The sequence below is a fragment of the Pseudorasbora parva genome, chromosome 18 (genome assembly GCF_024679245.1).
Source record: "Pseudorasbora parva isolate DD20220531a chromosome 18, ASM2467924v1, whole genome shotgun sequence".
NCBI lineage: Eukaryota > Metazoa > Chordata > Actinopteri > Cypriniformes > Gobionidae > Pseudorasbora > Pseudorasbora parva.
Window position 1 is genome coordinate 24354831 of NC_090189.1, and position 25100 is coordinate 24379930.

General features: G+C 37.2%; 2 protein-coding genes across 3 annotated transcripts in view; one reads left to right on the forward strand and one right to left on the reverse strand.

The window, feature by feature from the left end:
* bbs1 (Bardet-Biedl syndrome 1) lies at positions 1-15044 on the forward strand. Its single transcript, XM_067424107.1, has 17 exons — positions 1-163; positions 506-582; positions 679-713; positions 2609-2881; positions 6160-6206; positions 7408-7446; positions 7746-7818; positions 7916-8047; positions 9452-9558; positions 10062-10182; positions 10257-10415; positions 10518-10587; positions 10674-10832; positions 12983-13116; positions 13202-13336; positions 14063-14149; positions 14909-15044. Exons 1-17 carry the CDS (start codon positions 132-134, stop codon positions 14993-14995), a joined length of 1767 nt encoding a protein of 588 aa, XP_067280208.1. The 5' UTR covers positions 1-131; the 3' UTR covers positions 14996-15044.
* si:dkeyp-50d11.2 (calpain-1 catalytic subunit) overlaps positions 15011-25100 on the reverse strand; it is a 17972-nt gene continuing 7882 nt past the window's right edge. Inside the window, exons 5-22 of one of the 2 annotated variants that reach the window (XM_067424106.1) lie at positions 23385-23518; positions 23126-23294; positions 22673-22756; positions 22506-22591; positions 22314-22388; positions 20605-20765; positions 20356-20516; positions 19798-19809; positions 19402-19613; positions 18674-18713; positions 18520-18585; positions 18384-18441; positions 18157-18221; positions 17983-18051; positions 17443-17521; positions 17230-17346; positions 17045-17103; positions 15011-16943 (exon numbers count right to left, since the gene is read on the reverse strand). In XM_067424106.1, coding sequence (XP_067280207.1) covers positions 16917-16943; positions 17045-17103; positions 17230-17346; positions 17443-17521; positions 17983-18051; positions 18157-18221; positions 18384-18441; positions 18520-18585; positions 18674-18713; positions 19402-19613; positions 19798-19809; positions 20356-20516; positions 20605-20765; positions 22314-22388; positions 22506-22591; positions 22673-22756; positions 23126-23294; positions 23385-23518 — 1674 coding nt within the window. In that variant the 3' untranslated portion in view covers positions 15011-16916. The remainder of the gene's footprint in view (positions 16944-17044; positions 17104-17229; positions 17347-17442; positions 17522-17982; positions 18052-18156; positions 18222-18383; positions 18442-18519; positions 18586-18673; positions 18714-19401; positions 19614-19797; positions 19810-20355; positions 20517-20604; positions 20766-22313; positions 22389-22505; positions 22592-22672; positions 22757-23125; positions 23295-23384; positions 23519-25100) is intronic. The other variant, XM_067424105.1, reaches the window with a different exon arrangement.

Below are 25100 nucleotides of genomic sequence, written 5' to 3' on the forward strand. Positions count from 1 at the left end.
TTAAGATCTCCCGATGGAGTGGTTGCTATAGAGACGAGGAAAGCCGATCTGAGGATTACAGCAGACAGTCGAAGCAGTTTGATTTTACAGCCTAGGTCAATAAAAAAGCATTTGAAAATAACAAAACCGTCATGTCCACTGTTCCCCAGGAGCTGAAAGACACGTGAGTAGTTATATGCTGGTTTATGAGGCGTTAAATTGCGATTGGCTTTAGCATGTTGCTATAGCATATTCGAATATCTTAGGATTTTCTTAAATATAACGTTAATGAATAAAGGTCAATTCCTTGAATAATAGCAGTAAGTTAGAGCTGGGCGTTTTGACGCCAGCTAACCTTAGCTAACTGTTACTCTAATTTGATTAAATATGGCGGCAAAATAATACAGTGTGTGGAGTGTTTTAAAAACAAGGCATAGAAATAAATTCAGATGTAAGTTACCGATGCTTTTATAATAAGATGCTGGGCTGTTGTTGGAAGTAGTAAGTTTTCCCTGTGCTCTTGTAGTTCAGTGGCCAGCTCCAAATGGCTTGATGCCCACTATGACCCAGTCGCCAATCTATACACCTTTTCCTCTTGCATCGGTGAGTCACATGAACTTTCACAATCACTTAGATATCTGCAGTTTAACCTGCAACCACAAAGCTCACCAGCTCATTCTTCCTGTTATTTCCCCACAGCTCTTTCAGATTTGCATGGAGATGGTGAGAATAAGGTGAGAGTGTGCGTTTATCCCATTGTCTCCCTTGTGAGAAAGATGTGCTCTTAAAGGATTAGTTCACTTCAAATGAAAATATCCTGATAATTTATTCACCCCCACGGTGACCAAGATGTTCATATCTTTCTTTCTTTTGTCGAAAAGAAAACATTCGAGGATTTTTCTCCACATAATGAACTTATACGGCAACCAACAGGTCGAAGGTCCATATCAATACAGTTTCAAAGGGCTTCGAAGGGCTTAAGAGGACTCTGCACATTCCCAGTTGAGGAGTCTTATCAACCAGTGGCAGGTTTCACATGAGTCCTTCTAGCCAACATTCCCAAATAATCATATTAGCCTATATTTAAACAAAATGTGGATACAAATCCACTAAAATAACTTATCAACAGATTTAACAACGATAAACAAATAATGCAAATACTGAAACAGCCCTATAAGCCTTAATTGTGACCTAACAAAGAAAAATGATCTTTTCAATGTTAATGAGTGTTATTTTGTACTAACCAGCCACAATAGCTATTCACGACAATTCTATTTTACAAACAGTTTTTATTTCTGTGCTGTTGTGGCTGGAACAACATACAAAGTATGACGAGTGCAGCTTATGTGCTTTATTTAATGTAAAGGGAATTTAAAGTGAGTTTGATATCATTTTTCATGACCTTTATAGATATAGCCTTTCTGAAAACAACAATAGATAATTCACCTCAAGATCTTGAAAATAAATTAAAGGAAACAACTAGGTTATATTCGAACTGTCAACTCAAGGTGAACAAACAAGTGGATTCTATGATAAATATAAAAAAAAATTCAGTCACTCAGTATGTATTTTTTAATCATGCTAAAATGGTGTAAGATTTGGGAATTCGATATTGCACTTATCCATTTCGTTGTAAATGCAGTCAGTGCGCTTGCAGAGAGAGCCCACCCACACACACTTTGGCTGTGACTTTTGATTGATTGATCTAGGGTTGAGTTGCCCATGAAAATCTGGTTGCATCACATCTCTGATTGCATCTGGTTAGGCCACAAAGGCTGTGTAAATTTGCTTTCCAAAGCTGCAACAGAACTAATTATAGCAGCGTCATGAGCTATTTATTTCCCCTGCTCGTCTGAATGCCAGGATATGGCAACTGCCATACGTAAACGCCGCCCAATTAGCTACCTAAACGATCGGCCATTTAAAATAAAACATTTAAATACTTTTTAACCATAAATTAATCGACTTCAGTGTTGTGCTTCTTCACGACGTATGACGTCATCACGTCGAAAAGGTCACGTCCACGACGTAGGTGTAAGTACTGACCCAGTGTGGAAAAACTCCAACTGATGTTCTCTTCCAACTTTAAAATTGTCCGCCATCGTTGTTTTACCTTTATTTTTGTAAAGGGTGTTTAATTTAGTCTTTGCACATTCATTTTAACACTGGGTCGGTACTTCCACTTACTTCACAGACGTGACCTTTCCAACATGATGGCATCATGTGTCATGCAAAAGCATAACACTAAAGTAGGGCAATTTGTTGTTAAAAAGTATAATTCTTTTTATTTTATTTTTTAAATGACCAATCGTTTAACTAGATAAAGCCCTATTCCTTGAATGGGATCATGCAGAGCCCTTTAAAGCGCTATGAAACTGCACTGGCTTCAACCCTTTGGTTGGAATTGAAGTATATTATATGCAGAAAAATCCTGGAAAACGTAATTTCTTTTCGACTGCAGAAAGAAAGACATGAACATCTTGGATGACATGGGGGTGATAAAATTATATATTTGAAATAATTTTACATTTCTACTATATAAATGACCCATCTTCCCAGCGACTAAGTACCCCTTTAAGTAGGTCCTAAAAGCACCTAAAAAAAGTGATTTGAGCTATCTGTGTACCAGCTGGTGGTGGGTGATCTTGGCACGGGAGTGTGTAACATGAAGCTAAAGGTGTACCGTGGCACTGGTCTATTGAGTGAGAGCACACTGTTGGACTTGCCCACTGGCCTGGTCTCCTTCCTCATGGACCTGCATGAGCCACGGACACCAGCCATCGCTGTAGCCTCAGGCCCCTTCATCTACGTCTACAAGAACCTGAGGCCCTACTTCAAGTTCACGCTGCCTAGTCTGGAGGTGAACCCTCTGGAGCAGGACGTCTGGAGTCAGGCCAGGGAGGTGAGCTGTTCATATCACACTCAACTCACATTCAACTCGCTCAATGAATGAATGAATGAATGGTATGTATGTATGTATGTATGTATGTATGTATGTATGTATGTATGTATGTATGTATGTATGTATGTATGTATGTATGTATGTATGTGTGTATGTATGTATGTATGTGTGTATGTATGCAGAGCATGACATTATTTTTGACATTAAATTTCAGCAGTGGAGTGTAACGCAGTCACTCCTACTAGCCACTTTGGATGGCTTAATTTTAATTAATAAATGTTTTTTTCAATTGTAGTCTTTTAAACGGATGGTTCACCCAAAAATTAAAATGTGATGTTTATCTGATTACCCCCAGTGCATCCAACATGTAGGTGTCTTTGTTTCTTCAGTAGAACAAAAATGAAGATTTTTAACTCCAACCATTGCTATGTGCCAGTCATATAATGCATGTGAATGGGTAACAATTCTATGAGAGAAAAAAAAAAAACATGCTTAGACAACATGCACAAAGAGCCCTGTGGCTCATGACGACACATTGATATCTTAAGACACAAAACAATCAGTTTTGTGTGAGAAATCATGTCGTATTATTTTTTAACCTCAAATACAACGCTATATCCAACAGCCTGGAACGTGGGGTGAGCAGAAAAACATCTAATTTTCATTTTTGGGTGAACTATCCCTTTACATAGGCATCTGAAATAATAAACTAACGGCAATGTAGTGCTGTCAAAAATATCTATATTTTTGCTGATACATATGGATAATGAAATGTATGAAACACTTCCAAAATCAATTTCCTGCAAAACAGATACATGATACCAGCTGCGCTTTCTTGCCGTCTCATCTCTCCGACAGCAAGATGACACACAAACCCACCTCCCCTCACTCTTTTCATTTGCTCCGAATGAATTTTGTTGGTTACAGAGCTTCAATTTTGGCATGGGATTGTGTGTTTTGCACATAACTTCATTATTTTCCACAGATTTTGTGCTCACATCCAAAGTGCGCCCACATAAAGCAAAGTATTTTGGCTATATAAAACAGTATAATGGATCAGTGTGTCAGGTCTCAAAGTGACAGCAGCTTAATATACCGGCTGCCAAATTATGAGATAATATAAAAAATATCTATGGCAGGTTTTTCCCATGGTATTGATGCCATAATTGTGGCCAGAGACCAGTAACTTTATAAAACCACTTACCACAAAAAATTAAAGCTACACTGTGTGATATTTTCCCCCATCTAGTGGTGTAAAGGTATATGACAATCCAGTGAATATTAGTTTCTGTTCCTCTCAATTCCGATTTCGTTTTAACTCCTACGGTGGCCGATTTAGTCCAAGATTAACATGGCTTCCAGTTCGACCTCGTTCATGACTGCCATCGAGTGTTAAAACGTGAAAAGCAAAGCTTGAATTTACGGGTATGTCCCTCTTTGGCTAATGTACTTTCAAGATGGAGGGGCAACATGGCGACCAGCATTCGAACCCCTCACCCGTATGTATTTTTAATGCAGGGCTCTACGCTAACTTTTTTCTTGAGGAGCACTTGTGCTCCTAATTTAAAAAATTTAGGAGCACAGTCAAAAATTTAGGAGCACATTCTAATCCATCAAACACATTCCAATTATACCTTTCCCATTACAGGACGATATTTGTCCTTTAATGTCCAGGGTCATTTTTACCATTATAAGAGCAATGTTTTCTAATCTTATTAAATGTATGCATCATCTGTCAATTTCTTAAATTCAACATAATTCTGACATAATATTATCATTAACTTCTGAGAGTACAGCACAAATACACACACACACAAAAAGCAGAACTGGACTTCATACAATCAAACACCTATGCATTTAATGCATTAATGCATGGGTTAATGTTGTATGAATGTTTTACATAAAGGTTTTTGAATTTAGAAATATGTACAAATTAAACTTTAAAAGTTTAATATTTTAAATAAAAAGCCCATGCAAAGTATAAATATGAAAATAAAACCGCCAGTAGGTGGCGGCAAGTCATTCAGTCAATAGTTCAAAACACAGATTCATTTGAATCGAATCGAATCGAATCAGTTCTGGTAGGGCTTTGATTTTCACAAATAGACAGTGTTGTGGCTAAAAACGTTTGTTACTTAATATCAACTTGTCTATTAGATTTTTGTACGAGATCAGTATCACACATGCAATCATGCCAATACTCTGAGCAATAACAAGCTGTAACTTTTGGCGCTCTGGCGCTTCATAAACAGAACCGCATGCGCCTCGCGGAAGAACATTGCAGCCGGATCTACTTCTCCCTGTTTGTGGTGAATATCACGCAGATATTGTGCTAATCCGCAGCTGGAATAACTTATTTTGTGTGTACAGTGATTCAGAATAAGACAAAAACCCGGTTTGGAAAAATTCTTCATGATATACTTGCTCATTATATACATTTAGTATTTTTTAAACAGCATGAGTGATAAAGATTAACTCAAGGGCTTTTTAAATGTATTATTAATACGTTATTGTTTGATGGCATTTTCTAATTTCTGAGCTTGCTTATGATAATCCAAATGTGGTATTTACAGTTCATTTTTATTTGGCTGTAAATAAACAGCGCGAGGCGTCTGGTAAAGTGCGCATGACTGCGTCGTCACACACGTTTCACTTTGTAAACAATCGTTGTTTGAAGTGTAGTCCGACGCACATGTTTTTGCACTTCTTCTGCTGACTGAAGGCATGGAAAGCAGTAGATTGCAGTAGGAAACGTAGCCTATCAGTTTCTCAGTGTTGATTCACTCCGTGTTGTAGTTTTTATTCCGATTGTATTAGGCTACACATCCATTCATGAGAATAGATCGGGTCACTCGCACCGGTGCGCCTAAATATTTTTTCACAGTCGCACGCAGTAATTTTTAGGCGTAAATGCGCCCAAAATGGGCGTTATGTAGAGCCCTGTAATGGCATATTATAAACTTATGAAAATACTTTATTACTTGAAAGAAGTAAATATACATTAATGAGCACATATATTTTTGAAAGAACTAAGTGTTTTTAGCTAAGAATAAACAAAAAAAGTTACACAGTGTAGCTTTAATGTCAAGCACTATGTCTGTCTCTCGTCTCAACCACCACCAGTGTGCAAGATGGGGTTTATTAGAAAGCCATAATTGATGAGGGCCAATGTAGGGAATTTGGGGTTACAATACATTATGTTGTGTGTGAGGATGTCATTTGTATACATTGTGATTTAATGTTACTGTAATGATTACTGGTTGTGTTTTGACTCTTAGGACATGATTGATCCAATGTCCCTTAAAGAGATGTTAGAAGGATTAAGGTGAGTTATTGTATGTATTTAGTGTTTTAGACCCAGTGGACTGCAGTTGTAATGACTTGTAGAGCCGTGCTTTTTAACTGTTGGGTCGCAGACATGTTTTTTCTGAATCTAGACTTTTATTTTGACAGACATGCGTAAAAGCAGTTGACTCTTCTGTCAGAAGCAGTTTAAGTAAAGACTGCCTGAGAAAAACACATTGTCCTGATTCAGTATCTGCTGTCAGAAGAGATGTGGTCAGGTTATATATCAGTGTCATTATTCTAACGTTTTTTAACTGTCCTGTCAGATGTTAAACTGTGCTTGTAGCACTCACTCTTCAATTGCATGCGATGATGCGCCCACTGTATACAGCTCTGAAAAAAAATAAGAAGTTCACTCCACTCCAAGTTCAGAAATCAATGTTAAGTGGTCTCTTGATTTTTTCCAGAGCTGTATAAAGAGCAAAAAATACGAGCAAGCAACGTAACTTTAGTTTGTAACTTTGTGTGTTAGCTGGAAAGGATTTGCATGCTCATTCTATTTATCAGGATCAGTGTCCATATGTTTCAGTAACAGTTCATGTTAGTGTGGGAATGTAGTATTTTTCTATCTCACAATTACATTTTTCTGTATCTTACTAAAGGCTAGGATCCTTTTTTAGACAAAGCCATTTGCAAGACCTGTTTCCTGTTTTGCTGACAGTAACTGGAAACCAAAACTGTTTGCCTAACATTCACATACTATGTAACGATTGAGAGACTTTAGACTTTCTTTGCTTCTTCTTTTCTTCTTCCACTTTGTCTCTTCCTTTGAACTTGTCAACATTTGTATTAGGTATTTTTAGTATTGCATAACTGTTGTTTCCGGGAAACCCCATAATACCACCTAATTTCATATTTGAGTTATTTTGTATATTTTTAAATGCCCAAGGACTTACTTTATTGTATTAAAAAAAAATAATTTTACTGTTTATTTTACTACTATTTAATAGCCTTATCTTATAATGTTTATTCATCAGTATTAGTCATATTCTTACAATATATGTGTATGTTAAGTAAACTGGGATAGTAACTGTGTGTCAACCCTTTTTGTGAAATACATTTTCTTGGTTTTTATAATTTTTTAGGAACCACTGTTGTAGAATACAACCTGATATAATACAAATTCATGTGTATTTACAGTTACAGTATTGTAGATAACTGTATTATTTTCTCTTGGACAGGGACAAAGCTGAAATTCCACTCTCTGTCAGATCACTACGGTAAAAACTGTTCCAATATTATACCTGTTCATATTATTACCTTGTTATAATATATTAATTTATAGTGTATTACATATAGTATAACATATACTACAATTCACATTAATATACTATAATAATAAACTTAATAAGGTTATAATATAATTTTTTTTAAATATAATTTTTCAAATTTAATTAAAAATAAACACGTTTTAAAACTTGGAATGGACCTTTTTCACAGACTGTGATAGCTTGTTTTAATGGTCATCAGGATATTTTTGTATATATTATTGAATTGCCTTTCTTGTGTTTTTCCTCAGGTTCCTCTTGCTTGAGCCTCAGGAAATGGAGAATTTTGTTCATCTTCACAAAGAACAGCCTATACGTAGACAGGTGCCAATGTTGGAATGCATACTATATGCAGTCACTCAGGCATAGATGAACAAAAACAATTGCACTAACATGGCTTTTGTCTCTTTGTTTGTCTCAGACGGTCATTACCTGTATAGGGACTTTGAAGAAGAACATGGCAGACGAGGATGCGGTTAGCTGCCTAGTAATTGGCACAGAGAATGGTGATGTTTACATATTAGATCCAGAAGCCTTCACCATTCTCTGTAAGGTCAGCACATTCATATCTGCTTCAAATGTGTTTGTTACACACACACTATACTCACCTAAAGGATTATTAGGAACACCATACTAAAACTGTTTGACCCCCTTTCGCCTTCAGAACTGCCTTAATTCTACGTGGCATTGATTCAACAAGGTGCTAAAATAATAAACTTAATAAGGTTATAATATTTTTTTTTAAATATTTTTTAGAAATGTAGAATTCTTCTTTAGATATATTCTTTAGAAATGTTGGCCCATATTGATACTATAGCATCTTGCAGTTGATGGAGATTTGTGGGATGCACATCCAGGGCACGAAGCTCCCGTTCCACCACATCCCAAATATGCTCTATTGGGTTGAGTTTTGGTGACTGTGGGGGCCATTTTAGTACAGTTAACTCATTGTCATGTTCAAGAAACCAATTTGAAATTATTTGAGCTTTGTGACATGGTGCATTATCCTGCTTGAAGTAGCCATCAGAGGATGGGTACATGGTGGTCATAAAGGGATGGACATGGTCAGAAACAATGCTCAGGTAGGCAGTGGCATTTAAACGATGCCCAATTAGCACTAAGGGGCCTAAAGTGTGCCAAGAAAACATCCCCCACACCCTTAAACCTCCACCACCAGCCTGCACAGTGGTAACGAGGCATGATGGATCCATGATCTCATTCTGTTTATGGCAAATTCTGACTCTACCATCTGAATGTCTCAACAGAAATCGAGACTCATCAGACCAGGCAACATTTTTCTAGTCTTCAACTGTCCAATTTTGGTGAGCGTGTGCAAATTGTAGCCTCTTTTTCCAATTTGTAGTGGAGATGAGTGGTACCCGGTGGGGTCTTCTGCTGTTGTAGCCCATCCGTCTCAAGGTTGTGCATGTTGTGGCTTCACAAATGCTTTCCTGTATATGTTGATTGTAACAAGGGGTTATTTCAGTCAACGTTGCTCTTCTATCAGCTTGAATCAGTCGGCCCATTCTCCTCTGACCTCTAGCACCAACAAGGCATTTTCGCCCACAGGACTGCTGCATACTGGATGTTTTTCCCTTTTCACACCATTTCACACTAGAAATGGTTGTTCGTGAAAATCCCAGTAACTGAGCAGATTGTGAAATACTCAGACCGGCCCGTCTGGCACCAACAACCATGTCTTGCTCAAAATTGCTTAAATCACCTTTCTTTCCCATTCTGACATTCAGTTTGGAGTTCAGGAGATTATCTTGACCAGGAACACACCCCTAATGCATTGAAGCAACTGCCATGTGACTGGTTGATTAGATAATTGCAATAATGAGAAATTGAACAGATGTTTCTAATAATCCTTTATGTGAGTGTATTCTGCTATTAGCTTCTGGTTTTGATTCATCATCAGAATATCAGGGACTAGCTTTTTCCTTTGTGTTTTCAGATGTCACTGCCTAGTACTGCCACCCTAATGGACGTGACGGGGCAGTTTGATGTGGAATTCCGTATCACTGTGGCGTGTCGCAACGGCAACATCTATGTACTACGCAGGTAATTGAGTGAATTTGAATTGAAAATTTTTGTGGTCCAAGATGGTCTGAAGCAGTGATTTGCAAACAAAAAAAAATGTGTAAGGGCTTTAAGGCTTTTTGAAGCATTGTTTCCCAAGATCATGATTTGCAGGTCAGAGTTCACCAATCCTGAACTTTGGAGTCACATTGAAATGCAAAACTTTGCACAAGCTTGTGTTTCTAGTTTCCAGCATTCGCATACAGAATAAAATGTCTTTATACTTCACAAACTTTTTCCTTGCATTTGTGAACTCATTTGTGAGTTCACATTTCACGTGAAGTTAGTTTTTTCCCCCAACATTTTTAGACACCTGACCTAGCTGCTTGCACATACCAGGAAACAGAATTGCAAGATATACTGCAAACTCACAATTGCATGAAAAAAAGTCAAACTTAACTTTTTTTTTATTCTGTGGTGGAGGCAAGCTTCCATAAACCTGTGATAACATGTTAAAAAAGTGCAGTTTTCTTTTTGCCTTAAAGGGATTCCCCAAAGCCCAAATACTGCATTGAGCTGTCCTCTCACCCAGTAGGACTGGTGAGGATGGGAAAGAATGTAGTTGTAGGATGTACTGATGAGACACTACATGGATACACTCAAAAGGTATGATAAATGTATCCATATCTATCACAATTACAATAATGCCTCCAGAAATAATAATGATAACTCTCCTGTAGGGAAAAAAGCTGTGGACGGCTTATTTGCCAGCCCCTGTTACCACCATGGCACTGATGGACCTCCCCACACGAGGATTTCAGGCTGTACTAGTGGGTCTGGCCAACTGTGAAGTACACATGTACAGAGACAAAAATCTGATCAGCACCATCAAAACACCAGTAAGAACTGTCATGAATTCAAAACACAATGGCATCATATTGAATTGTTAAGTTTAAGTGTCCCTGTTCTTGTAATCATTATCAGACCTTAATTTCTTGCAGGATGTAGTGACAAGCATTTGTTTCGGACGCTATGGACGGGAAGATGGCACTCTGATAATGACCACCAAAGGTAGTACCGTATGTTACATGGTAGATAAAGCAGTTTATGTCAACTATAAGATTGGCTATAAAGCATTTGAAATGTTTGGGATCCAGGAGGAGGTTTGATTGTGAAGATACTCAAGAGGACGGCTGTGTTTGATGACAGAGACTCGGCCCCTGGACCCCCAATAGCCCAGAGCATCCGCCTGAACGTGCCCAAGAAGACCAAGCTCTATGTGGACCAGACTTTGAGAGAGCGGGAAAATGCAGTTGGTTAGTGATGAAATGAAATTACAGGAACACCAAAACGGAAATTAACTCTTTCACCAGCACTGAAGGAAATTCCTGGCAATCCTTAATTTTAACTGTTATACGGTAGGGGGCGCTATTTCGCATCTTCCGAAAGAGTAGAGAATATCTGGATCAAAACAGGCGAAAAAGTAGCAGAAACAAGCGATAAAAGCTTTACTTATGCAAATATAAAATAACTTAATCGTCAAACCTTCAACAGTATATAAATCTTTGACAAAAACAGTATTTTCTCAGCTTCTTGTTTAGTAATGTTGCTTTTTAATTTTTTTAAAATAAAACTTACCAATATTCAAGTGTCGATAAAAGAATGCATGAAGCTAGAATCAGTTTTTTTTTCTAAAAGCAGAGGCTCTGTTCTATCTTTTAATATGTTGCATTCAGCTATTCATACAACAACAACACAATTCTGGTGGCCATGAAAATTTTGTGACAATGCTGGCATTGTAAGAGTTAATTTTTTCCCTTAGCTGAAAACTAAAATCAGAAGTACTGATTATGTAAGTACACTGGGTCACTGAACTTTATTTTCTGTTCTGGCTGTTGTTTTCTCAAGTGATAAATTAAAACAATTTAAACAAATTTTACATATTGCATATTACATACTGGTCAAAACTTTAAAAAAATAAGATATTTAAAAGAACTGTATGTAAGACATGTATTTCAATTAATCATAAAATGGTCCTGATATGTCTCTAGATATTAAGAAATCATTTTAATTTCAAATACTTATATCACTGACAACAGTAGTCCGGACAGGATATTGCCATTTAAAAGTGGTTGTTGCAGCCCTCAACTGATGTTGATGTCGACATGTTGTGTTTTGACCTGAAGCTCCACCCTCCACCTATCCACCAATCACGAAGTCAGTAGTGTTTCTGCATCCGGGTTGCCAGATCTGCTCTAGTTACCACAGCTACAGCTACAAACATTCCTGGCAACCTCAAGTCAGAGGGAGGGGGAGAGGGGATACACCGCTCTACAGTCATTTCAAAGTGATTGCAGTACCAGTTTTGGCCACAAGCTTACATACACTTCTTTTGAATGTTTTTGAAAGAAGACTCTTAAGGGGGTCGCACACCGGACGCGGAGCTCGGCGGCGCGCCACGTCTTTAAAATTCGAACACATTGTTTTCAATGAGTGCACGCACACCGGTGGCGGCATTCGGCGCCTGTCCGCGGCGACTCAGGAAGTTGTTCTAAATCCTGCCGCGCCACAGAGCGCCATTTCAAGGCTTTATATTAAAAGATTTCCCTCAAATCGTTAAGGTATACTGATTTCACCCTTTGCTACAAGACACATTTGTTTTACATTCTGAGTTCAACAGCTTGAAAAAAGTCTTAACATATTTTGGGGAAATGTATAATAAACGTAGCCTTTTAAAATCCGTTTAGAATGTGCGCATCCGGTGTGCGATACGTGAGACGCTGCGCGGTGCGCCGCCGAGCTCCGCGTCCGGTATGCGACCCCCTTTATTTTCACCAAGGCTGCATTTGTTTGATCAAAAATACAGTAAAATACTGTACACCCAATATATTGAGAAATATTATTACAATTTAAAATCACCTTTTATTTTAAAGTTTAAAATCACTCTTAATTTATTCCTGTGATGGAAATACTGAATTTTCAGCATTGTTACTCCAGTTTTCCGTGTCACATATTCCTTCAGAAATCATTCAAATATGCTGATTTGCTGCTCAATAAACATTTCCTTTTATGAATGTTATATTATTATTATTCATATTTACATGTTGTAGCATAATTTTTGCCAATGGTGAAAAGTGTCCATGAACATCTGCAATATTTTATCTTTTGTATGTTATCCATGTAGTGTGAACAAAATAGATGGTGACAGTCATTGAAGAAGCGGTAATTCATCATCAATGTTAAGGTCAATGGCTTTTCAAAACCATTTCAGCTGAAAACAGAAGTTCAATTTTTTTTTAACTTTTGAGCCAGAAGTTTCCATTTGCTGACACTACATTTAGGCTTTTCGAGCATCTGTCAAGCAACATTCACACAGTACTAGAACAATTGATATAATTTAGTTATTTTAACAACCAAAAAATGTGTTCCTCTGGAAAATCCTCCTGTTTTTGCTTTTTCTATGCAGCCATGCACCGAGCTTTTCAGATGGACCTAAGCAGGCTGCGTCTAACTGCAGCACGCGCTTATGTCAAAGCCCTGGAGTCCAGCCTTGCACCCATGTCAGCGAGTCTGACCGAGCCACTCAAGATGAACGCTGTAGTGAGTTGTGCAATTCTGATCGCATGAACAAGATTGCACCGGATGTCCGATACTGATCTCTACTTCTGCTTTCTGTTTTTGCAAGGTTCAAGGGTTGGGCCCATCCTTCAAGCTCACTCTAAACATCCAAAACACTGCAGCGTCCCGTCCGGTCATGAACCTAGCCATAAGTTTTCTGTATGATGAAAGTTTGTACAGCATGAGGACAGCCTTCTTCAAGGTAACCACAACTGAGCAGTGTTATGATCACTACTCTTACCCGATAAGTGTAGAGTTTTTGGGACCTATTTAAACGATCAGAGTGCATTTAGTGCATTTAGGATGTGTCCAAATCCATTTTTGCTAGTTTAATGAAGGGAAAAAAACGATCCAAAAGAGTTGAACCTAGTCTCTTAATGAGTCATGGGTGTATTATGGGCTTAATGTGCAATAAACCAATCAGAGTCTCATCTCCCATTCCCTTTAAAAGCCAGTTGCGCTTGCACCATGGTTGAATTTGCGAGTGAAAAGACAACGCTTTTTCAGAGAGGAATCCTTTTATTTTTAATATTTAAAAATGATTGTGTGCTGCATGTCCTTATGTGTCTAATAAGCAGAGTGCATATGGACCCGACTATAGGTGCATATTACTAACTAATTATTATTTCACAAAAAATACTGAGCTATTGACTTTAGACCAGGTTTCTGTTGGTCAAATGGCACAGTTGTTTTCAGTTGCCTCAAAACAGCCACGTGCGAACAATGTGCCTGAACACACCTTTTTTTCCAGACCAGAACAGCCATGGGTGAACGATTTATATGAGGCGCTGGATGTGAAAATTATAACTGTATCAGGCTGAAACTAGCACACACACAAAAAAAAAATGATTATAATAGGGCCCTATATGTGTAGTTATTGATGTTGAGGAAATGTTTTGCTGAAAACAGTGAATTTTTGTGTCTGTAGATTCCCCTACTGGTTCCAGGACTGAATTACCCCATTGACACTTTTGTGGAGTGCTTGAGTGACAAAGGCATCTCTGACATCATCAAAGTAAGACTCTCACCCAGTCAGAACATCTATGCAGCATTTATATTCAGAATGGTTAGTACGCGTATTGTAAAAAAAATATGCAAATTGCACAATATACTAATATTAGCCCAAAATGTTTATACGAAACCGAATTAACTGAGTAAGTTTCATTTACAGAATAACTATGCACCACATTTATATTTCATATAAATTCTGTTCTTTTGAACTTTCTATTCATTAAAGAATCCTGAAAAAAATGTATCTTAGTTTCCACACAAATATTCAAGATTGACAATAATAAAAATGTTTCTTTGAAGGAATTATATTTTCATGTGATGCATTACAGGAAATAAATACATTTTATGACTATATAATATATTTAAATAGAAATTATTTTCAATTGTAATAATATATACAATATATACATGACTGTTTTACTGTATTTTTGATCAAACAAATGCAGCCTTGCATTTGATAAAGACTTCTTTCATAAACATTCAAAAAATCTTATCGATCCCAAACTAGTGTGTTTGTAAAATGTGGGTAAAACAGTGTTTATCTAAAATGCTGTGGCATAAATCGTCTATTCATGTCTAAATTTGCTCAATTACTTGCTTAAAACAAAATATTCTGTCATCATTCTGCCACTGGTGCCACCTCAAAAAAAGAAAAGAAAAAAAATGAAATAGGAGCACGAGACTCCCTGTACAGTCTCATGATGTACAGCATAAATGTTGATTACTGTATGCATGCTGATGTTTGTTACGTTTCTGATTTCAGGTGTTTGTGCTGAGAGAAGGAAAGAGTGCTCCTCTCCTCACCGCCCACATCAACATGCCTGTGAGTGAAGGACTTGCACTGAACTGAGAGCTAGTCGTACCATCTGTCTGAGCTTCACAGGCGTCTTCAACTCTTGCTGTGCTCCTAGCAGCAGTTAGCAGCAAAGCACTGAACTGCCTGAACCGTCTGGGAGTAAAGAGAAGCTTGTGCTGGCCATAGAGCCGGTGCTTCCTGTAGCTTAGATCAGGATTGAGGTGAGGGAGGCGCGTCCAATACCTCTGTACCTTTTAATGGATAGTTACTGAAGCCTTAGATTGACAGCTATGAGAACAAGTGCTCCATAGTTTGGATTTAAGAGACGTTCTGATGTCTATTTGTGGTAGTCTTGTATATTTGTATGTAAATGTATATTTATTTTCCTGATGTAATGATCACACACACAAACTCAATTATGAGGCTTTATTGACTCGCTTTTGTCGTAATATAGTGATTCATTACATAATCAGTGTTCTGGTTTATGAGGGTAATCTTGCAAGATTGTTCAAGGCAATGCAGTAGAAAAAATATTTACTACTTTTAAAGCACACACAGAGAGAGGCACAAGGGTGAAAGGTCACAGAAGAGAATCTCATGTAAAAGGCAACCAGAGCTGTAGATGACTGACCCTTCGCTAAACCAAAAAGATTCAGACTATCTTCCTCCTTTTCCAAATCTTCTAGAGCTAGTCACCAATCAGTAAACAAATGGAGCAGGGCTTGGCGATTAGTCAATTTGTTTTCTCCCCTCTAAACAGTGCTGTCCACTTTTTCAGAAGTATTCTTTCCATTCCTTTCTCACATAGGGACTTCAAAAAACGTTTTTGTTAACGTGTTATAAGCCATGAACCAAGCCAAACAGCTACAAGGTGAATCATAACATTACAAACTTTGATTTGAAGCAACAAAGTATTTGAAAATTGGACAGATCTTTTTCTGTTTGCTGGTTCCAACTCTGATTGTTTGAATTTTCGGTACATTACAGAATCATGGGTAATGTAGTTTTTCTGCTGTTAAAAAAGATTATTTTAAAACTAAGTTTAAATAATGCAGGCTAATGGTTTCCGCATTAAGCCAATAGTTTGGATTAACGTTCTCGTAGCTCACATTTAGGCTGTTTAAAGGTTTATAAGATATTGTTCAAATTCAGTTTCCCTATGGAGAATGGAGAGTTTTTACTTCTGGAAAACTTACTAATTCACAGTTATATGTTCTTTGGCTCAGATACTTTTACATTTTGCCAAAATATTTCTTGCATGCCTGTAAACTTAAATGTACACTACTGTTTGAAATTTGGGGTCAGAAAGTTGTTTTTGGAAGAAAAAATATAACCAAGCTGGGTGAGCTTGGTTATGCTCACCAAGGCTTCAATTATTTGATCAAAAATACAACAAAAACAGTATTGTGAAATAATATTGCAATTAAATTACTTTTCTATAGTTATATATATTTCAAAATGTTATCAATTCCTGTGACGGCAAAGTGAATTTTAAGAAATCGTTCAGAAATCATTCTAATTTGCTGCTCAAAAACATTTATTATAATTAATGTTAAAAATAATTGTGCTGCCTAATATTTTTGTGGAAACATTTTTTTCCCCAGGATTATTTGATGAATAGGAAGTTCAAGAGAATAGCATTTATTTGAAATATAATCTTTTTGATACATTATACATGTTTTTACTATCTATTTTGATTAATTGAATGCATCATTGCTGAAAAATAATCAAAAATCTTTCTGACCTCAAACTTATGAACTGTAAGGTAAACAAAATTGCAATCACAATCTGTCTCAAGATTTGCTTTTCTTTCCTGTCATGTTGAATGAAAATCGTGTATTGTGCCATATAGCTGATAGTATAAATACTATACTGCTGGTCAGGCACCCACTTTATAAATACAACTGAGGTTACAGGAGGCACGAAGTAGAGAAGATTTGGGACTGAGGAAGCAGTGAGGACAAGGAACATCCATCTAAGTAAACATAGTGAGGGTGATCCACTATAGAAGACAGGAAGAGAACAAGAGGAAGAGAAATGTTGCAAGCATATATTATAGAACCAACCACAGAGAAACAAGGATGCATTTGCTTTTTGACCAACCTGGGTGAAGCTGAAGGATACCAAACCATCTTCATCAGTGTCCATTGTTTTAAAAGTTTCTGTTGAAATAAATGTGAACTGTAAACACATCTAGTCCTTTCTTACATAAGATTTGTCATACTGAATTTTGATAGGTTACAGTAATTGCACTGAGAATTGCACCGTTTTCTACTTGGCACACTTACTGAACATAGTCTCCAGGCGGATCAGACAGGCCACAAAGTTGTCGAAGTCCACATTGAGGTCTGGCTTTGCGTAGCGCAGGATTATCAGCTGGAACAGGTTGTTGGTTAACTTGAAGCCTTATACAAGTCAAAAATGCAAAAAGTCATCATTAACATAATTTATCACAGTAATTATAGATATGTTTTTTAAAGAGTGTTGCATGTGGCAGATACCTGCTGATTCTAATGCCAGACGCATTTCATAAGAGCTCATTGTTCCAGACTTGTCCAAATCAAACTTCCTAAACACAGCCTAGCCATTTACAAAAAAATAACAAAAGTTACGGTCAACATCTATAATACCATTCAAAAGTGTGGGGTCGGATAGATTTTTTCAAATCTTTAAAAAAAAGTAATGTTCAACAACACTGTATTTATTTGATCAAAATATAGTAAAAAAAAATCTGTTATAATGTAAAATATAATTACAATTTAAAATACCTGTTTCTATTTAATGTATTTTAAAATGCAATTTATTTCAGTGATGTCAAAGCTGATTTTTAAGCATCATTACTCCAGTCTTCAGTCCATCAATCCTTCAGAAATCATTATATGCTGCTCAAGAAACTGCTGCTGAAAAATACTGAAAGTCCTTGCTTAATAAAAGTTTTAATATATATATTTTAAACATTTACCAACCCCAAACCTTTGAATTGTAATGCATGTCTAATATTTCATAATATACCATAAAAAAAGCATAAAATAGCCACTGACAAGATATCGTTTGATCTTCTCCCAGAGCACATGGAAGTCAGTCAGTCCCAGCTTTCCAAGACCAGTTGTCTTTATGGCAGGTCAAGGTTTGTTCAACGCATACTATTCAGTCTTACCTTCGAAAATGGGCCACAAATGCACCATATTCAGTGGTTTGGAGTCTTTAAAGGATACATCCATAAGATTTATCATGCCTCGACAGGCCTCTTTGCCAAATCCATCTGTCTTTATATCTTTATCTGTAGGAAGAACAATTACAAGGTCATTTTAAACTCCATTTACCTCCTCCATACAAGGTTAAATTTGACCATAAAACTTTATTCACAGTATATCTGGCATGTTGTCCATTAGCACAAAACTAATTGTGAAAACTGAAATATGCTTTACGTGTCCATACTCACGTTTGCCAACAACCCGGTTCAGAATCATCTGGAGTTTGGACACATTGATCTCCATTTCCTGTTGACCAAAGCGAGCAAGTCAGTGAAGCTATCGGGCATAACAGCAACCCATTAACACCACTTCCCGCTGTCTTACCGGCCCTGCCAGCTTTGCGAAAAGTGCCTTGAAGCCCTCGTCAATGTCAGTCTCCTGGAGCGCAGGCTGCCATAGAAACAACACATTAACAGCAAAACTTCACAGTGCTCATCTATGTGCAGTATTGTTAAAACCGTTTCCCAGGGAAACTCACCTCCTCCGGTACATCTGCTGAAATTTCATCATCTAGCTCCCTATAGTGAAAGCATTTTTATTTTATTTTTTCTCAGTTCCATTTTAAGGTGCTATTTAAATAGTTTTCATTAATTAAATATATATTAATGCGTTGTAAATAAAAATTATATTAAAATCAATTGTATTTATATTTCTAACCAATATATAGCCTATATATTATACATATATATATATATATATATATATATATATATATATATATATATATATATATATATATATATATATATATATATATATATATAAAATTAAAAACAGATTTTTTTAAATTTTTTATTATTATCACATTTCCAGAAAAGTCGAGACATTTTGAAACACAATATCAATAAGCAGGTGAACTGGTACTATCATCTATCATGATTGGGTATAATAGTACCATCCACTAAAGTCTTTGCAAGGAAAGCTGGGTCATGGCTCGCCACTTTGTGCCAAATTTCATGCCAGATTGTCAAACAATAAAAAAAAAATTGGGGTTGCATTGGTGCAAACAGCATAACTGGCATGCATATGTCTGAAGGCACTATTGATGTTTAGTTATTTGTATTTCTAACCATTTCAAATATTTATTATTGCTCTATTATAAATACTATATTGAACAAATTATGTTATTTTATAACTATTCTATAAATTATTGCTCAGTTTGGAAAAAACATCACATGAAACATTTATTTTCAAATGGACACTCACTGGGAGTCAGCAGCCTTTTCAGAAAAGACCCTCAGCACAAAGTCTCCTTCCTTCTGGGGCTCAAAGGTGGAGGGGACAATGATATATTCCCCTGCTGGAAGGCAGAAACGCGAGCTCACCTCTCGAAGGTTGATGTAGAGCTCGGAACGAGCCTTCGACGTGTGGGTGAGGAAAAAATCTCGCTTCAGATGCACACCCACCCGGCCCAGATACTGACAAGGGGGGGAGATTCATATCACCACACACACATCACTATGTGTGATCTCAGCTATCTATCTGACCATGTGCAGGATCTCTCAGCGTTCAAGAATTCAATCTGCAGTTTAGGCACTTATAACAAATAGTTTACCTATGTTAAACAATGCTGATGAGTTTAATCTGGCACACATCTCGTACCTCTTTAGGGACCTGTAAGATTCAGAAATAAAGTTTTGAAAACATAATAATTAATAATAAATTTGCATCTTTCAGTTTTTCTTTATAATCGGAATCATTTTTTTATCAACCCACATTTTTTGACATATTTGTTACATCCAGTAAGAAATATAGGGAATATTGGGGCTAGTTGTCACTTTTTATGCAAGTAAATATTACTCAGGGTGGGTTTATTTTTGAAAAGTCATAATTTGCTTAGTTTACCCCAAAATGAAAATTTGATGTTTATCTGCTTACCCCTAGGGCATCCAAGATGTACATGTGTTTGTTTCATCAGTAGAACACAAATTAAGATTTTCAACTCCAACTGTTGCTCCGATAATGTATGTCAATGGGGTCTAATTCTAATTAGACCCCATTGACATGCATTATACGAGCAACAGTTGGAGTTGTTAGTGAGGTAAAGCACGTGTGACAACTTGCCCCAGTCTCCTACATAAAAAGCATCTTAAAACCGATTGACTATTATGATTAACAGCTAATACTCAAATATATGCCCATATCAAATGAGTTTTCTACCTCATAAATGGCAAATCCAATCGTCTCCATGTCTTTGCCCTCCCGACGTAACTTTCTGCGATTCTTCTGCATCAGGGCCACTAGAAAAGTGCAGTCATCTTGATTCTCAAAATCTGGCTCCTTCAATACTATTTTAAACTGGGGATTGATCCAAAATGTTGCTGTTTAGAGAGAAATAGACTTTAATGTGAGAGCGCTGTCTCTCATGTCAGCTCACAAGCACCCTGAAGGCTTTTGTAGAGAACATGCCTGGAAAATTCCTGCAGCCACCTGCAGTGCTTCCTCTTCTCCATTCACCGGGATACAGGGACGTGTTCCACTTCTTCACCTCGCTGCTCTGTAGCGCATCCGCTGTCAGGTTACAGATCTCTAGTCTGCTGAACTCTCGCATGAAGTCACTGAACGACATCCTGTGTGTGTGGGTGAACAATATTCATATTAAAAGCTTGAAAGGATAGTTCAGAAGATAGTTTTAGTTTAAACTATCAAAGGATAGTTTTTTTGTCCATACAATAAAGGTCAGTGTTGTTTTGGTCCCTATTGACTTTCATTATATGGACAAAAACAGCTAAAACATTCTTCAAAATATCTTCTATTATAAATCATAATATAATTTTATTTTTTGGGTGAATTGGGTGAATCCCTTTAAGTGTGTCATATTTTGGATGAGATGTGTTGAGCCTAAAGGGGTAGTTTACCCAGAAATAAAAATTCTGTCATTAAAGGGTTAGTTCATCCAAAAATGAAAATAATTTTATTAATTACTTACCCTCATGTCGTTAGACACCCGTAACACCTTCGTTCATCTTCGAAACACAAATGAAGATATTTTTGTTGAAAGCTGATGGCTGAGAAAGGCTTCAGAAAGGCCTCCATTGGCATTCAGTACATTCCCACTGACCCACTCACAAGACCCATAAAGGCACTAAAGACTTCATTACAAAGTCCATCTCACTACAGTGGCTGTACAATAATTTTACAATGCGATGAAAATAGTTATTGTGCTCACAAAAATCAAAATAGCGGCTTTATCCACTAATTTATCAATGTGAACTTGACGCATGCGCGAGAATATGACGCAGCTCCACCAGTCAATACATGACTCGGAAGAGGAGCTATCCCGCTATCGCGTGAGTTCCAGGTGAGTTCACGTCAGAGACCTACACGGAAGACAATATCTTGGCGGATAAAGTCATTATTTTGATTTTTTTTGCGCACAAAAACTATTCTTGCCGCTTCGTAAAATTATTGTACAGCCGCTGTAGTGAGATGGACTTTGTAACGAAGTCTTTAGTGCCTTTTATGGGTCTTGTGAGTGGGTCAGTTGAAATGTACTGAATGCCAATGGAGGCCTTTTTGAAGCCTTTCTCAGCCATTAGCTTTCAACAAAAATATCTTCATTTCAAGGTGTTATGGGTGTCCAACGACATGAGGGTGAGTAATTAATGAAATAATTTTATTTTTTGGGTTAACTAACCCTTTAATTACTAATCCTGATGTTTAAATATGAATACAAGCCTAACTTCAACCTGTTCATTATATAAAGCTATCATGTCTCTTCAGAAATGTTTGACTAAACCGCTTGATTCATATGGATCCCTTTATGAACGTGTTGAAAAGTGAAAGTGGTAGTTGCATAGCTGTCAATGGAGAGTGCAGAAATCACTCAGATTTCATCAAAAAGATCTTCATTTGTGTTCTGAAGATAAAAGAAAGTCTTATGGGTTTGGAATGACACGAGGGTGAGGAATTAATTACAGAATTTTCATTTTTAGGTGACCTATCCTTTTTAAGTTGTATTTAACAAAGGAAAATTGCTATAAATGTGCTATACATATTGAGCAATTAATTATTCCTATTTAATATGCCACCTATTACAACTATTTAAAAAACTAATATCCAAGTGAGGAACAGATTACATATATTTATTTAAAAAGAGTTCTGCCAGAAACACGTACCAGAATTCTCCATCCTCTCTGATGTTGTGCAGACGGGACCTTACGGATGGGTCGATTTCGCGCCATTCCTTTGACCTGAAATGACAGAAGGTGATAATATTCAACACAGCCATCTGACATTATTAATTATTATTTCAAGAATAATTCCCCTCCTCTCCCCATTTTCAGCCCTCCTCTTCACATCATTCTCACTCATCACTCCAGGGCCCCATCCACTCCACTTCTCCCCAAGGGTTTCTGATGCGCAGCAGCTTTGTGAGGTTTCTTCTGTATTCCACCTGGCCAACAGATTTGTATCTGCCAATGATGAGTAGTCTGTGATCGGTTGAGTTTCTTGTCAATCAAAATCAGATACTCACCTCCTCCACTCCAGTAACGGAGTAGGCGTGACCTTTCACTAGCTTTTTAAAGGTGATAGCCTCCATGTCAAAGAAACTTGTAATCTGAAATTGAAAATAAAATAAATTTAAATACTCTTGAATATATTAATAACAATGAGAATGTAAGGTTTGATTAGCATGGCCCCTGCTGGTTGATGCTGAAATTACACCATCTGAACCCAAAAAAGCTCCCCAATTGACATTTATTCAAAAATATTATATAAATTATATTATATTGAGGCTCCAAAAAGCTATAAAAAGCTTGAAAATGACTAATATTTTCCCTGACTGCAGTCTTTTATGAATTCATTGGGTTGATTGGGACACTTTGCCCTTGAGATGAACCTGAATTCACCTACATGTTTAAGATACAGACTTCTCCAGATATTACAGACTGATTGGTTATTGGTTATGTTGTTCCTGAGCACTAACATCTATCGAGCAGCCCATCAGGGAGCCTCTCTCCACAGCTCTTTTGATTATGCTGAAGAGGTTGGGTGGAGCTTTTTTCAGCTCATACATCTCTGTCACTCCACCGGTGAAGTCCTCAAAGCCCTCAGACGTGCAGCCTCCGGAGAGAGCCTCGTAGCAGCCGTTCAACCTGTCACATTCATAACAACAAACCCATTACACAACCATACAAGATCCTGGTCTGAAGTCTATCTGTGAAAGCGTATGGCTGAAGCCTTACTTTGCATATGCCTTCTCCACCAGGGCACTCCAGAACTCTGCTCCCTCAGCTGAATGAACAAAAAGGAGCTTCCCATCTCTGACAGGCAGCCGGTCGTCAATCACCACATCCACCCAGTCCCCGAACTGCCAAAACTAAGAAAACCCAGTGGGAAACACATTGGGTTTAATGCTGTGCTCACGTCATGTCACAATTATTGTACAGAAATTAAAATAACGACAAAGATAAAAAGTAATCAAAGCTTTGACATTCTCTTACTCTAGATTTGTTTCTATGGAAATCTTCACAATGCCTAAATGAATCAATATTTGACAATTGGTGATGCAGATGTTCAAATTGCAATTACAATTTTGACGAAGACATAAAAGGTTTTTACTAGTCAGGAGCTCGTAATTATTATAATACAGAGATGACATTGAAGGATCATGTGACACTGAAGACTGGAGTAACAATGCTGAAAATTCTGTTTCACCATCACAGGAACTGATTACATTTTAAATAATTATTAAAAAAGAAATATATTAATTAGAAAATGTGTTGAAATAGATAACAGTTTTATAAATTGGAATAATTTTCACAATATTAGTATTTTATTGTATTTTTGATCAAATAAATGCAACCTTGGTGAACAGAAAAGATATCAAAACCTTATATTTTTAAACATTATATATACACACACACACTGGTCAAAAGTTTTAGAACGGTACGATGTTTTTAAAGAAGTCTCTTCTGCTCACCAAGGCTGCATTTATGTTATTAGTAATGCAAATCTGAATTTTGAGCATCAGCACTCTTCAGTATCACATGATTCTTCAGAAATCATTCTAACATGGTGATTTACTCAATAAACATGTATGACTATTATCAATGTTGAAACAGTTGTGTAAATGTTTTTTTTTTTTTTTTAGGATTTTTTGATGAATAGAAAGTTCAAAAGAACAGCATTAATCTTAAATGTAATGCTGGTCAAGACAATCTCCTGAACTCCAAACTGAATGTCAGAATGGGAAAGAAGGTGATTTAAGCAATTTTGAGCGTGGCATGGCTGTTGATGCCAGTAGGGCTAGTCTGAGTATTTTACAATCTGCTCTGTTACTGGGATTTTCAGGCACAACCATTTCTAGGGTTTACAAAGAATGGTGTAAAAAGGGAAAACATCCAGTATGCGGCAGTCCTGTGGGCGAAATGCCTTGTTGATGCTAGAGGTCAGAGGAGAATGGGCCGACTGATTCAAGCTGATAGAAGAGCAACTTTGACTGAAATAACCCCTTGTTACAACAGAGGTATGCAGCAAACCACAACACGCACAACCTGGAGGCGGTGGGCTACAACAGCAGAAGACCCTAGTCTGATGAATCTCGATTTCTGTTGAGACATTCAGATGAGAGTCATAATTTGACGTAAACAGAATGAGAACATGGATCCATCATGCCTTGTTACTACTGTGCAGGCTGGTGGTGGAGGTGTAAGGGTGTGGGGGATGTTTTCTTGGCACACTTTAGGCCCCTTAGTGCCAATTTGGGCATCGTTTAAATGCCACTGCCTACCTGAGGTTCACAACCAGAACTTATTTCTGACCATGTCCATCCCTTTATGACCACAATGTACCCATCCTCTGGTGGCTACTTCCAGCAGGATAATGCACCATGTCACAAAGCTCAAATCATTTCAGATTTGTTTCTTGAACATGACAATGGAGTTCACTGTACTAAAATG

Excerpts from the sequence above, each read along its gene's own strand:
- bbs1 (XM_067424107.1), top strand. The coding sequence starts at position 132 with ATGTCCACTGTTCCCCAGGAGCTGAAAGACAC. Across the intron at positions 6,207-7,407 it reads GAGATGTTAGAAGGATTAAG|GGACAAAGCTGAAATTCCAC; the intron begins GTGAGTTATTGT and ends TCTCTTGGACAG. Across the intron at positions 8,048-9,451 it reads CCTTCACCATTCTCTGTAAG|ATGTCACTGCCTAGTACTGC; the intron begins GTCAGCACATTC and ends TTGTGTTTTCAG.